The sequence below is a fragment of the Scyliorhinus canicula genome, chromosome 9 (assembly GCF_902713615.1).
Source record: "Scyliorhinus canicula chromosome 9, sScyCan1.1, whole genome shotgun sequence".
Taxonomy (NCBI): Eukaryota; Metazoa; Chordata; class Chondrichthyes; order Carcharhiniformes; family Scyliorhinidae; genus Scyliorhinus; species Scyliorhinus canicula.
Genome location: NC_052154.1, coordinates 152,347,111 through 152,362,519, shown reverse-complemented (window position 1 = coordinate 152,362,519; position 15,409 = coordinate 152,347,111). Strand labels below are relative to the sequence as shown.

Sequence of the window (15,409 nt, the reverse complement as noted above, 5' to 3'; positions counted from 1 at the left end):
GGATTGGAAAGGGATTGTGCACAGGGTTTTGTTGTAAGCGAATGACCTGTTGTTATATATTTTGGACCCACTGGGTGGAACTGGGGGCATTATAGGGATTTTGGAGGAATTGCGTCGGTTCTCCAGGTACAAGTTGAATATGGGAAAGAGCAAGGTGTTCCCGATTGAGACCAGACGGCAGAAGAGGAGGTATGGGGAGTTGCCATTCAAGGTATGTGGGGTGAGTTTTAGATACCTGGGCATTCAAGCGTTGCGGTTTGGACGCAGCTGCACAAGTTAAATTTGATTCGGCAGGTGGAGCAGATGAAGGAGGACTTCAAGAGGTCGAATGTGATGCCACTGTCACTGGTCGGTGCGTGCAGACCGTCAAGGTGATGGTGCTGCTAAGGTTCCTGTTCATATTTCAAAAATTCCGGATCTTTGTCCCGAAGTCGTTCTTTAAAAAGGTTAACACACTGATCTCTGGGTTTCTATGGGCAGGGAAGACCCCGCGGGTCAAAAGGGCTATAATGATCTACTATTGGGCGGCGAACATCACCATGGTTAGGAAATGGGTGGTGGGGGAGGGGTGGGCATGGGGGCAGGTGTAGGGAGGAATGAACTTACGGGCACTGCTGCTGTTCTTATTGGCTAGGCACTCTTAAGAGCCCAGCGGTGGTGTTGGCCCCGAGGGTATCGGGGCAGTGGAGCACAGCATTTAGGGCTGGAGGGGGCCTTGGTGTGGGCACCAATCTGTGATAATCATAGGTTTGCACCGGGGGGATGCTGGATGCGAGGGTTTGGGGGTGGTGGCAGGCAGGGATTGAACAATTCAGTGACCTGTTTGTAGGGGGCAATTTCACAAAATTAGAGGACCTGGAGGAAGAGTACGAGCTGCCTGGAGGAAATGGTTTCAGGTACCTGCAGGTTCCAGATTTTTGTGAAGAGAGAAATGCCGTCCTTTACCGGATTACCGCTCTTGGGGTTGCAAGAAAAGGTGCCATTTGAAAGAGGAGATGGGGGGGGGACTTCCGGAGGCCGCCATGGTGAGAGTGGTTGCATACAGGGCAGCTCCTGCTTGAAGGTGCAGAAAAGAGTCCTCTTTACCAAAATCGAGTGTAACATCGATGGAAAGGTGTAGCTGACGGTCGTAGGAGAATATCCCCCCCCCCCAGGAGTGGCATGTCTGCTGGTTACCAAACCCAGCAGAAGGTGAAAGACCTGGCCAGGCAATTGGAAGAGACCTGTGGCACAGCAGTAATTGGAAAGATGGCAGAGGGGGAAGGGCTAGTGCAAGTTGGAAGACTCCAGATGGAGCAGTTGACGGCCTTCATCAGAGAAGAGTTCTGCAGCAGAGGAAGGAGATGCAGGAGGATTGATCAAAGGCATTCAAAGGGGCAGTGGCACCCTTAAGGGCTCGATGGAGTGCATGGAAAAATGAATGGAGGCACAGGGGTCGCAGATCCAAGAGATGGAGAGGGTGATATTAGAACACAGCGATAGAGTGGTTGCACTGGAGGCGGAGCTGAGGTTCTTAGGAGATCTTTGCAAGATGCTGAGAGCAAAGGTGGAGGAGCATGAAAACAGGTTGAGATGGCAGAATCTGCGAATAGTCAGCCTGCCGGAAGGAGTGGAAGGTGCGAGTGCGACGAGGCATGGTTTGAGGATGCTGGCGGCGCTGGTGACGGAGGGGGTTCTAGGCAAGGCCCCTGAGGTAGACAGAGTGCCTTATTCAGTATAAAGTACTTCACAGGGGACATATGACGGTAGCGCAGATGAGTAGGTTTTTTGAGGGGGTAGAGGATAGGTGTGTGCGGGGAAGCACACGAATCATGTCCACTTGTTTTGGGCATGTCTGAAACTAAAGGGATTCTGGCAGGTAGTGTTTGCGGATGTAATGTCCAAGGTGCTGGGGGTAAAGGTGGCACCAAGTCCAAAGGTAGTGATATTTGGGGTGTCAGACAATCCAGGAGTCCAGGGGCGAGAGAGGCCGCATTCTGGCCTTTGCCTCCCTGATATCCTGGAGACAGATCTTACTTGGATGGAGGGACCCGGAACCGCTGAGAGCAGGGCTGTGTGAGAGTGACCTGGCAGAATTCCTGAGGCTGAAGAAGGTCAATTTCGTCCTGAGGGGGTCGGTTGACGGGTTCGCTCGGAGGTAGAAGCCTTTCATTTTTTTTTAAAAAGGAGGATTGAGGAGTCAGCAAAAGGGGAGGGGGGTAAGGAGGTTAAAATGGGGAAGGCAGGATGAGAGGAGGGGGTGAGAGTAGTGAGCGGGTCTTGATGATTTATAATATTGCACAATTTTTCTTCTGCTTCGGTTTGTTTATATGAAAATGTCTGAATAAAATATCTATTCTTTTTAATGAAAGATTAACTATGAGCCAAGTAATTATAAAAACTCAAAGATAAAAGCAAATTACAGCAAATGCTGGCATCCAAAACAAAAACAGAAAATACTGGACAATCTCAGCAGGTCTGACAGCATCTGTGGAGAGAGAAGGGAGCTGACATTGAGACCTGCTGAGATTGTTGAGTATTTTCTGTTTTTGCATTGTAAAAACTTATTCACTAATATTCTTTCGGGGATGGATTCATCCTCACCCAGTCTGGGCCTATTTGTAACTCCAGGCTACACCAACATGATTTGATTCTTAACTACCACTCAGTTGCATCAAAACTCTATGAACCATCATGACCATAGGAGTCAAGAGGAAAGCCGACCACCACCCTCTTAAAGACCTTCTTGTTCACCTTCTAACATCCTAGTAGTCCCATGATCCAACAACAGTGGAGTTGTTGATTAATCATAGTAATCAATCCCTATTAATGGGACTACAACAGACCTAGACTGATGCAAGGAAAACCCCAGTGTTGGAGCGATCTGGGAACCATAGGTCCAAAGTCACCTGGTCTTCCCAAGCTCAGTACACTCACTCACACATATATACATAACATCTCATACTACACAGACTGACATCCCAAAATAATATTTAATGAAAATAACCTTGTATGCATCTGAACTAATCAACACTCCTCAGGCACCCCATTCCATAGATTGACCATCATTCAAAGAAATATTCTTTTCATGGATTCATTTTGAATTCATCCCATTCAAACAGAGGCCATGTCCTTTGGTTCTACTATTCTGGATAAGGTGAAACAACTTGGCATGCTGCACATCGACTATACCTGCATCAACCTTCTCTTTTACATTGAGAAAACACCCAATTGTTATGGCATGTCTGATGGTAAATGTCAAGCTGCCCAGATCCCAGAAGGTAAACTTGAAGCAACTGCCAAATGCTTTTTTTGCATTTGTATAGTACGAGGAGAGGTTCCAAAATCCGAAAAAGATGTCCCCGACTAATCGTGATAATTGTAAAGTAAATGTTTGTTAGTAAATAGAAAACAAAATAGAATTACACTTAACACAAAAATGGCTTTACACAGAAACAATACCTTAAAACAGTTACAACAGATCTTCACTTAATTACCTTCCCTTTTCTGCTCAGAAACTCGTTATAGATTTTTAAATCTATCGAAATCCAGTAACTTTTACCACATGGTGCCCTTTGCTTTCCCTTGGGGTGTTCTCTGGGGCTGTCAGAAAATGGTTCTTCAGATCTGTCTTTGTTTACTCTGCTTCAGGATTTCTGGATTTCTGATCAGCTATTCCTGTTGTCTGCTGGGAGATCTAAAAAGCTGTACCCTCACATTTGTTTCAGTATTCCCTCAAATAGGTTTGTTCCCTTTGATCGCTCCATTATCTCCCCAGCCTCTTCAGGAATGCTTTCTCCCAGAATTTATTAAATTTACTTTTTTACTTGGCTCTTAGGGTTTAAAAGAAAAGAATCTTACCTTTATTTTACTTACTTGTACCTTTTTTTGTTTACCACCTATATATATTCTTATTTGAACCATAACAACCCCAACGTACTCCTATTATTGCCTTATGTAAACATCTGTTTGAAAGGACTTGGTTTTCACACAAAGTAGTTGAAACCCCTCTTGGCTCATGACCATATCAAAATCTCTTCTTATTGTTAGCTTAGATTCTCACAATCATCTGTCTCTTACTCCACTTACCACACTCTCAAACTCCGAACAGTTTACCTTCCAGTACATAAGAAATATATGAATGATATTATTAACAAAACATTCTTAAGACAATTTCCACAACTGTCTCCCGTAATCAAACCGTCTATTCCCTTCCGCACCTCATCCTCCCACTCATTGTGATTTCCCAATTTTTGTACCATTTCAATTCCTTGGATGCAATTCCCAAAACCAGAGGATTGATTAGCAAATATTTATCATTAAAAGTCAAATGATATGTTCTTTGTTCTCATGGTCACCATGCCTCTGTAGATGCCACTTTATGGCCAGATGAGTGAGAATGTCCAGGGGAGGACAAGGCTCCACCCAATTACCTCCATCATCTTGGAGGTTGGAAAGACCTGGCCCCTGCTTGACCCTTCCCTACAGCCACATGGTGAGATTAAAAACTCACAGAGTGGCATTCTCCGGTCCATCAGCCTCCTCTTTCTAGGTCGTGCGCCGTTCTCTGGTGGCAGGATTCTCTCTTCCTGCTGCTTGTCAATGGGGTTTCCCATAGTAGACACACCACACATCAGGAAACCTGCGGGGAAAAGTGAATCGCAACAGCCAGAGAATTCCGGCCATAGTCTGTCAAATCATGGATGTGAAGTCAAATACTGCCACATCACCGTGTGCACAAATTGCTAAACCATCGGAGATGAGTCAGACCGATGAGATGGCACTGGGGATATCCAGCGCCTGCAGCAAATAAAAGATAATATTCCACTAATTCCTTCCTCGAAAGGAGAAAAGCCACTGGTATGATTTTCCCCCAAGCAAATTTCTTCTTGATGTTTATAATACCGACAGTTGCTTGTTACTGGTTGCTCAGCCAAATGGATCAGATCTGACCTTCAACTCAAATGTTCTTTTAGGGTAAAATTGAGGTCAGGGAGGAGAGCGAGCACCCCATGGACGACCAGCATGGCCGATTTTTAAAAAGTAAACGTTTTCAGAAGTCTGCAATATTCTTGTTACCTTATCCATGCATGATGCACCAGCCTCGTTCCAGTTGCTAAGCAATTCTTGCCACGATTCCAGCTTCGAAGCACTGACACTTGGGTAGCTGTGAACCGAAATACAAGAGGTCAATGCATAAGAAGTGGGAGAAAGAGTGCGGGGGGGGGGGATAAAGAGAAAGAAAAAGAGAGAGAGACAGAGATACAACAGAGGGTTGAAAAAAGGTATTGATGGGGATTGATGGAAAAAAGGGGCGTACAAATTAGGAGAAAACATAGAAAATAGGAGTAGGTCATTTTGCCCTTCGAGCCTGCTCCGCCATTTAATATGATCACGGCTGATCCTCCATCTCAAGGCCATACTCCAGCGCTCTCCCCAAACCTCTTGATGCCTTTAGATTTGGGAAATCTATTTCCTTCTTAAATATATTCAGCGATTTGGCCCCCACAGCCTTCTGTGATAGAGAATTTGACAGGTTCACCACTGTCTGAGTGAAGAGGTTTCTCCCCATCTCAATCCTAAATGGCCAACCTCATATCCTGAAATTGTGACCCCTTGTCTTAGACCTACCCCACAGCCAGAGGAAACATCATCCTTCCATCCAGTCTGCCCAGCCCTGTCGGGTGAGATGCCCTCTCATTCTTCTAAACTCCAGTGAATACAGGCCCAGTAGACCAAATCTCTCCTCATACGATAATCCTGCCATCCCAGGAATCCATCTGGTGAAACTTCATTGCACTGCCTCAATGGCAAGTATTATCTTTCTTAGGCAACGGGACTAAAACTGCACACAATACTCTCACCAAGGCCGTGTACAGCTGCAGTAAGACATCCTTGCTCCTGAACTTAAGTCTTCTTGTACTGAAGTCCAACATACTATTTATCTTCCTAACTGCTTGCTTCCAGTGATTGGTTTACAAGGCACTCGGGTCCCTTTGTCCATCAACATTTCCCAATCTATCACTATTTAACTAAAAAATAATTGTCACAAGTAGGCTTACATTAATTCTGCAATAAGTGTGTGAAGATTGGGCTAGGGGGGAAATGTTTAGTTTACCATGTTGATGTCATTGTTTTTGTTATTGTTGTAAAAAATTTCAAATACCTTAATAAAATATATATATATTTAAAATTCTGCAATGAGGTTACTGTGAAAAATCCCTAGCCGCCACATTCCGGCACCTGTTCGGGTACACAGAGGGAGAATTCAGAATGTCCAAATTACCTAAAAGCATGTGTTTCTGGACTTGTGGGAGAAAACCAGAGCACCCGGAGGAAACCCACACAGACCCAGAGAGAATGTGCAGACTCCATACAGACAGTGACAAATCAGGAATCGAACCTGGGACCACTAATACTCTACCTTTCTGCTTTCCCTACCAATGTGGATAACTTCACAATTTCCCACATTATACTGGATCTGCCATTCATTTGCCCACTCACTCAACTTGTGTAAATCGTTTTGAAACATCTCAACATCCTCCTCACTACTCACAATTCCACTTAGTTTTGTATCATCAGCAAACTTGGAAATATTACTTCTGGTCCAAGTCTTTCCTTTTTTTTAAATTTAGAGTACCCAATATTTTTTCCAATTAAGGGGCAATTTAGCATGGCCAATCCACCTATCCTGCACATCTTTGGGTTGTGGGGGTGAAACCCACACAAACACAGGGAGAATGTGCAAATTCTACACGCCACACTGACAGTGACCCAGAGACGGGATTGAACCTGGGACCTCAGCACCGTGAGGCAGAAGTGCTACCCACTGCCCCACCATACTGCCCTCGGTCCAAGGCTTTCCTGCTCACTATTTACCACACCACCAATTTACATGTCATTTGCGGATTCACTTATACCTTCCACATTCGCGTCTAGATCATTAATGTACACGACAAAAAGCAATTGACCTGGCACCGATCCCTGCGGAAATGTGTCCTGCAGTCAGCATCACAGTGAAGCAGAAAGTGTCCTGCGGTCAGTTCTTGGTGAATAAAACAGTATCTTCACAGAAAAACAGCACAAACAGATATAAACGGTTATGATATAGTTCCAATTACAGAGACATGGTACCATGCACGGGAAATTAATATCCAAAAGTACTCATCATTTAGGAAGGACAGAGGAAAAGGGAAAAGGAGGGAGGGTAGCATTGTTAGTAGAGGAGGAAATCAATGCAATAGTGGGGAAAGATATCGGGCAAGATTCTCCAGCCTTGTTGAACTCTCGTTCGAGCAAAATGAGGCTGGTGAATAGCGGGAGAGGCCGAAAACGAGAACTGCGCCAGGCGGCAAACAGTTTGCGATGCAACCAGTCCACTAAGCTACGCAAAATTGGGATTTTGCCGAGGCATGCGAGAAACCAATTATCACAATTTAAATCCTATTTCCATACGATTAACGGGAGCCACCCCATAATCAAGCAGCCTTCCATCATTCAGCGGCCTCCCCAGCAAGCGGTCACACTGGTGTCGATTAGTACTCCTTTTTAAAAATGTGAACCTGGTGGATGGGCTTTTGTGGGGAGCAAAGGAGGCGAGTAGCCATCTTTGCGCACAGGCAGAGAGCCCAGGGGCACTAGGCTTGCCGCCCCAGTGCTTGGCGGTGAGCGGAGGACCTCCTTCAGGAGTGTGCTGCCATGGGAGGGTGGATGGGCAACTGCACATGGCACCATGCCAACCCCTGGATCGTGTACCCCCGTTCCGGGACAACCTTTATCCCTGTATTGGCATGGATTGAGAATTGGTTGACAGACAGAAAACAGAGTAGGAATAAATGGAACCTTTTCCAAGTGGCAGGCAGTGACTCGTGGAGTACCACAGGGATCAGTGCAGGCAGTGACTCATGGAGTACCACAGGGTCTTGGGTCCCAGCTGTTCATGATATATATACAAATGACCAGGATGAGGGAACCAATTGTAACTTTTCCAAGTTTGCTGACAACACAAAGTTGGACAGAATTGTGAGATGCAAGGAGCATGCAAGGATGCTTCAAGGTGATTTAGAGAGACTGAGTGAATGGGCAAACACATGGCTGATGCAGTCCAATGTGGATAAGTGTGAAATCATATACTTGTGTGTGTAAAACAAGAGTATTATTTAAATTATGATATATTGGGAAGTGTGGATGTCAAAGAGATCCGAGTATCCTTTTACATCAATCAATGAAAGTGGAAAGGCAGGTGCAACAAGCAATTGGGAAGACAAATGGTATGTTGGCCTTCATTGCAGGAGGATTTGAGTTCAGAAGTAGGGATGTCAAACTGCAGTTATACAGGCCAAGGTGAGACCACACCTGGAACTATGCGTGCAGTTTTGGTCTTCCTACACAAGAAAGAATATACTTGCCATCAAGGGATTGCATCGGAGGTTGACCGAAACGGGCAGGACTGTTCTATGAGGAGAGATTAGTTTGACTGAGTCTGTATTTATTGGAGTTTAGAAGGGTGAAAGGAAATCTGACTGTAACATACAAAATTCTAACAGGGCTGGACAAATTAGATGCAGGCAGGATGTTTGAGGAATCCGGAACCAGGGAATAGGTCTCAGGATACAGGGTAAATCATTTAGGACAGAGATGAGGAAACATTTAGTCACTCAAAGGGTAGTGAACCTGTGGAATTCCCTACCACAGAAGGATGGCGAGAGCAAATCACTGAATGTATTCAAGAGATAGATCATTGAGACAGAGGATCAGCCATGATCATATTGAATAGCAGAGCAGGCTCGAAAGGCCGAATAGCCTACTCCTAATTTCTATGTTTACACTACTGAACACAGGCTTCCAGGTAACAAAAACAATCTTCAACTATCACCCACTGCCTCCTTCCACAAAGCCAATTTTGGATCCAATTTGCCATTTGGATTCCATTGTCACTTACTTTCTTAAATTAGTTTCCCATGCGGCACCTTGTCAAAAGTTTTACTAAAGTCCATGTAGACTATATCAACTACACTGTCCTCATCTAGACATCTAGTCACCTCCTCGAAAAATTAAATTAAATTTGTTAAGACATGATCTTCTCCAACAAAGCCATGCTGACTATTCTTGATTAATCCTTGCCTCTAAATGGAGATTAATTCCGTCATGTACCCGAGAATATTCAATTACCAGTCTTAGTTATCTTGCATCAAGTCTCTAATGGCTACCAGGTCATACATATTCATTTCTAGTTGCGCTGTCAATTCATCTGTTTTATTATGAATGCTACATGCGTTCACATAGAGGGCCTTTAGTTCTGTCTATTTACTATTTTTGTAACCTTGATCGTTGTCTGTTGGTGCACTAAGGTTAGTACACACTGCCCCTTCCTGCCACATTCTGATCATCATTTCCCTTACTGCTACCATGCTCTCTTACTTTCTCTATTTAATTTTTTACATATTGCCAAACTTGGATGTCTTGCCCCACTATTTACTTCAAAGCCTTCTCTCCTGCCCTAGTTATATGGCTCACCAGAACACTGGTCCCGGCATGGCTGAAGACTTTCCTCAGTGCTGGTGTCAATGCCCCATGAATCAAAGTCCATTTCTCCAACATCAACTTTTGAGCCACGCATTTATCTCTCTAATCTTATTTACCTAATTAAGAAAGAGATGGAGAGGGGACAGCAAGGTGGCGCAGTGGTTTGCACTACTGCCCCATGCGCCATGGACCCGCATTTGCTCCCGGGTCACTGTCCATGAGGAGTTTGCACATTTTCCCCGTGTCTGCATGGGGCTCACCCTCATAACCCAAAGATGTGCAGGGTAGGTGGGTTGGCCACGTTAAATTGCCCCTTAACTGGAATTTTTTTTTTTTAATAAAAGGACTAGAGGAGTGAAAGTCATGCACTTATACAGTATCCTTCATAACTTCAAGATGTCCTAAGGCACATTACAACCAATGAAGTATTTTGAAGTATGGTCACTGTTGTAATGCAAAGAAACCAGGCAACCAATTTACAGTCAGCAAACATCCACGAAGTGCAATGGGATAAATGACCACATAACCTGTTGGTCGAGGACTAAATTGGTCCAAGACACCAGGGGGAACTCCTCTGCTCTTCTCCTCAATAGCATTGAGGTATAGTGAACAGGGCCTTGGCTTCATCTGAAAAACAGCATTTTTGACTACGCAATTCTACCTCAGTACTGACACTGGGAATGTCAACCTAGATACTGGGCTCAAGGCTATGCACTGAGCATTTCTGACTGTGGTGAGATTAATATCATTAAACCATGACTAACTGAGTGCATGGAACATTAGTCCCTTGTGCAGTGTAGAAACAGGTGACCAAACATTGTTAGCCCATTTTACACTCCCATCCTCAACTTCCATTGACTACAAAATAAAAGATCTGACAAGATTAGGGTTAGGGTTAGCATTACTGATGAGAACCAATTTCACCTCCATTATGTTTATATTAAAAGTTAAAGTCGCCATAGTCCCAGGTGACCATAGGCTGCTTTCCCCTTCGATGGAGAGCGCTGACTGGTGGTAATTTAACCTGAGGACCACCACGCTTCAGGCAAGAGGCAAGGTTGGGAAGACAGGTCCTTCATGAATAACCTCAGCCAGTACGGGATTTGAACTCGTGCTCTTGGCCTCGCTCTGCATCACAAACTAGCTGTCCAGCTAACTGAGCTAAACCAGCCCCCATTATGTTTATATTACTGTCATGGATTTGCCTTGTACCAGCAGAAACATGAATTTAACAAGATGTAATCGGATGCGGTATGCCCAGCAACAGGTGGAAATCTGCCTAGCAGCAGCAGTAGCCAACTTACAAAAGATAAGCAGATAGGATCAGATGTGAACCCCCTATTGGTAGAACCAGAAAAGCTAGACAATTGGGAGATCCATAAAGTATAGATATGCTAATGTCTAGAATGAAGGGATTTGAGAGGAGCAGACAGCCAAATACACAAAAAGCAGCAAAATGGAACAATGGTATAATGGTCAGGACCCTCAGAAGCAAGGCAAGCCAGTTGACACCCATCAGCGTCAAAAGCAGACAAACCAGCTTCCATCTATCAGCCTGGAGGCCAAGTTTTACATCTAACAGCATCAATGCCTTAGAGCCAAGGCTGTTCAGAAACCTTCATAAAAAGAGTTTAAATATCTTCGCTGGACTAGGACAAGATGTTGTCAGACTTGATTATGCTCCCTGTCGTATGTGGTAACTATTAAACTGGTTTTAACTTATACATTTATTTAATTTAGATGTTGTTTGGGGGAAACAGGGAAGTTGTAAGGAGTTCAAGGATTGTAGGTATATTTTGGAACAAGGAATACGTTCTACATAAACTGTGTGTTTGATGGTTCCTACACTTAATTGTTTTAAGAGTAGAGCAATCCTATTAATTAACTGTGCTGACAATCATTAATGATATGATGTAATTGGGATCACGGAGAACCTGACTCCAGGGAGACCAAGATGGGACTCAAAATCCAGTGGTATTCAACATACAGGAAAGATACAAGGAAAGGAAAGGGAGGTAGGGTAGTGTTGCTGTTTAAAGAGGAGATTAATGCAATAGTAAGGAAGGACATTAGCCTGGATGATGTGAAATCTGTATGGGTGGAGCTGCGGAACACCAAAGGGCATAAAATGTGAGTGGTAGTTGTGTACAGATCACCAAACAGTAGTTGAGAGGTTGGGGATGGCATCAAACAGGAAATTAGAGATGCGACTTCCGGTTGCGGCTATGACCAGCTAAGTCGCACATTTGGCAGCTCCTGCGACAAAGGTGTTTAAGGGCCGATTGGAGGGCCCCGACGGTACTGTAAGGACAAATCCCGGTGGGGGAAGGCTCCCTGAGGAGAGTGAGACCAACTTTATGGTCGGTACTCGGAGTGGGGCGACAAAAAAAGCAGCAGCAGCTCCCCGAAAAAAGCGGGGGAAGAGGACCAAAATGGCGACCGGTGGCGCGCTAGAAGATTGGAGAAAATGGGCGGAGGAGCAGCAGGCCGCTCTCCTCCGGTGTTCTACGGAGCTGAAAGTGGAACTCTTAGAGTCCATGAACGCGACGACCACAAGGCTGATGGGGGCCCAGGCGACCCAAGAGGCGTCGATAAGAGAGCTGCAGCAGGAGATGGCGGTGAGGGAGGAGGAAGCCACGGTCCTCGTGGGAAAGGTGGAGGTGCACGAGGCACTCCACCTGAAATGGCAGAGCCGCTTTGAGGAGCTGGACACTCGAATGAGGCGGAAGAACTTGAGGATCCTGGGCCTAGCAGAAGGCCTGGAGGGGCCTGATCTCCCGAAATATGTAGCGGAGATGCTGAGCTCCCTGATGGGAGAGGGGGCCGGTCCATCGCCCCTGGAGCTGGAAGAAGCATATCGGGTCATGGCTAGGCGGCCTAGGGCAAACGAGCCCCCGAGGGCGGTGCTGGTGCGATTCCAGCGTTTCTGTGATCGGGAGAAAGTGCTGAGGTGGGCCAAGAGGGAGAAAAGCAGCAAATGGGAGAATTCGACGGTGCGGATATATCAGGACTGGAGTGCGGAGGTGGCAAAGCGGCGGGCCCGGTTTAACCGGACGAAGGCGGTGCTGCACGCAAAGAGGATCAAGTTCGGAATGCTGCAGCCAGCGCGTTTGTGGGTCACCTACAAGGACCAGCACCATTACTTTGAGACCCCAGAGGAGGCATGGACTTTTGTTCGGGAGGAAAAGCTGGACCTGAACTAGAACTTGGGAACGCCGGGGGTCGAGGCCGCCCGAGTACCCTTGACTGATCAAGTGGCCCATGTGTTTCTTAGGCCAGGTCGGAACTTGGTTAAAGTTGATGGATCGTTTGGTTTCTTTGTAACTTGTGTTATGGGGGGTTTCTTTGTTCCTTTTTGTGTGTCTCTTCCCGTTGCCAACTTCCCTTAATTATTGTTGTTGTAGGGGGGGCTTTTTTTTTTACTGCTTTTTGATCTGTTCTTTAAGGGTTATGGTTACTGTTCTGTTCGATGGAGGGTGATGGTTAAATACGTTATTATTGGGTAGTTATTTAGTTATGCAGGCATAGTTATGTATTTATGTATTTATTTGAGATTTGTTATTTATATTGTTATATTGTTAAGTTGGGGAGGCGGGACGGGGGGGGTGCAAGTTGGTTATGCGTGTTTTCTTTTTCTCTTTTTTCTTCCTCTCGTTTTAAGGGGGCTTTTTTATGGGCTTGGATGGGGACGGGGGTGGAATTGAAGATGGCGGGGTAGGGTGTGGCCGGGCGAAAGCGCGGGCTTTCCCCTGTTTCCCGCGCGCGGGACGGAGGAAGGGGGAGGAGAGAAGAGTGGGGTGTGGCCAGCAATGGCGGCTTTTCCCGCGCTGAAGCGGGGTCAGAGAGGGATGGCAAGGGGGGGGGGAGGCCCCTCCCCCCCCACATCGGGAGGAGTCGGAGTGTGGCAGGGGCAGCCGGGTCAGCGAAAACCAGCTGACTCTCGGGAGTACGATGGTGGATACACCGCGGCTAGGATGGGGTCCTAGCCGGGGGGGGGGGGGGGGGGGGGGGGGGGGGGGGGGGGGGGGGGGGGGGGTTAGGGGGGGATACCGGGTTGCTGCTGGAAAGGCCGAGGACGGGAAGGGAAAGAACGGGAGGAGAGAGGGGGAGGGGCCATCGCCATGGGGAACGGGTCAGAAGGGGAGGGTCGACCCGGGGCGAACAGGGGACAGGACATGGCTAACAGACAGGGGAAAGGGACGGGTCGCTCCGCGACCCGGTTGATTACTTGGAACGTGAGGGGGCTGAATGGGCCGGTCAAGAGATCAAGGGTTTTTTTCACACCTAAAGGGACGGCAGGCGGATGTGGCAATGTTGCAGGAGACTCACTTGAGAGTAGTAGACCAGGTACGCCTGAGAAGGGGGTGGGGTGGGACAGGTGTTCCACTCAGGCTTGGACGCAAAGAACCGGGGGGTGGCGATTTTGGTGGGAAAGAGGGTGTCGTTCGTGGCGGCGCAGGTGGTAGCAGATAAGGAGGGTAGGTACGTGATGGTGAAGGGTAGGCTGCAGGGAGAGAATGTGGTGCTGGTGAATGTGTATGCCCCGAATTGGGATGACGCGGGTATTATGAGGCGCCTGTTGGGCCTCATTCCGGGTCTGGAGGCAGGGGGCCTGATCATGGGGGGGGACTTCAATACAGTGCTCGACCCTGGGCCGGACAGATCGAGTTCCAGGACGAATAGGAGGCCGGCAGCGGCAGAGGTGCTAAGGGGGTTCATGGAGCAGATGGGGGGGGTAGACCCTTGGAGATTTGGCAGGCCAAGGGCGAGGGAGTATTCTTTTTTCTCCCACGTCCACAGGGTGTACTCCAGAATAGACTTTTTTGTACTGAGCAGGGGGCTGATTTCGAGAGTGCAGGACACGGAGTACTCGGCCATCGCGATTTCGGACCATGCACCACACTGGGTAGAGGTAGAACTGGGGGAAGCACGGGACCAGCGCCCGTTGTGGCGCCTGGATGTGGGGCTGCTGGCGGACGATGAGGTGTGCGGAAGGGTCCGGAAGGGCATTGAGAGATATCTGGGCACGAACGACACGGGCGAGGTGAAGGTGGGGGTAGTCTGGGAGGCCCTGAAAGCAGTGATCAGAGGAGAGCTGATCTCCATAAGGGCACACAGAGAAAGGAAGGAGAGGCAGGAGAGGGAGAGACTGGTGGGGGAACTTATAGAAGTGGACAGGAGATATGCGGAGACACCAGAGGAGGGGCTGTTGAGGGAGCGGCGCAGTTTACAGGCCCAGTTTGACCTACTGACCACTAGGAAGGCGGAGACGCAATGGAGAAGGGCACAGGGCGCGGTCTATGAGTACGGGGAAAAGGCGAGCAGGATGCTGGCACACCAGCTGCGCAAGCGAGATGCAGCCAGAGAGATTGGGGGAGTGAGAGAGAAGGGAGGGAACGTAGTGCAGAAGGGGCAAGAGGTGAACGGGGTCTTCAGGGATTTCTACAGGGAATTGTACCGGTCTGAACCGCCCAGGAGGAGGGGGGGAATGGAGAACTTCCTCGATAGATTGAGGTTCCCAAAGGTCCAGGAGGAACGGGTGGAGGGGCTGGGGGCGCCGATAGAGCTGCAGGAGCTAGTTAAAGGGATAGGCCAGATGCAGGCGGGGAAGGCGCCGGGGCCGGATGGGTTCCCGGTGGAATTTTATAAGAAGTATGTGGACTTGGTGGGTCCAGTGCTGGTGCGAGCCTTCAATGAGGCGCGAGAGGGGGGGGGGTTCTGCCCCCGACAATGTCACAGGCCCTGATCTCCTTGATCCTGAAGCGGGACAAAGACCCTGTACAGTGCGGGTCCTACAGGCCTATCTCCCTCTTGAATGTAGATGCCAAACTGTTGGCAAAGGTCCTGGCAACCAGAATAGAGGATTGTGTGCCAGGGGTAATCCATGAGGACCAGACGGGGTTCG

General features: G+C 47.6%; 1 protein-coding gene across 6 annotated transcripts in view; it reads right to left on the bottom strand.

Moving 5' to 3' along the window:
- Positions 1–15,409, bottom strand: part of si:ch211-266k8.4 (carabin) — a 232,649-nt gene that overhangs the window by 185,168 nt on the left and 32,072 nt on the right. For all 6 annotated transcript variants that reach the window (XR_005461913.1, XR_005461914.1, XM_038807941.1 and 3 more), the window contains one exon: positions 5,059–5,146. Coding sequence is in view for 4 of the 6 variants with exons in the window: in XM_038807941.1 (XP_038663869.1) it covers positions 5,059–5,146 (88 nt within the window). In the remaining 2 variants the exon portion in view is untranslated. The remainder of the gene's footprint in view (positions 1–5,058; positions 5,147–15,409) is intronic.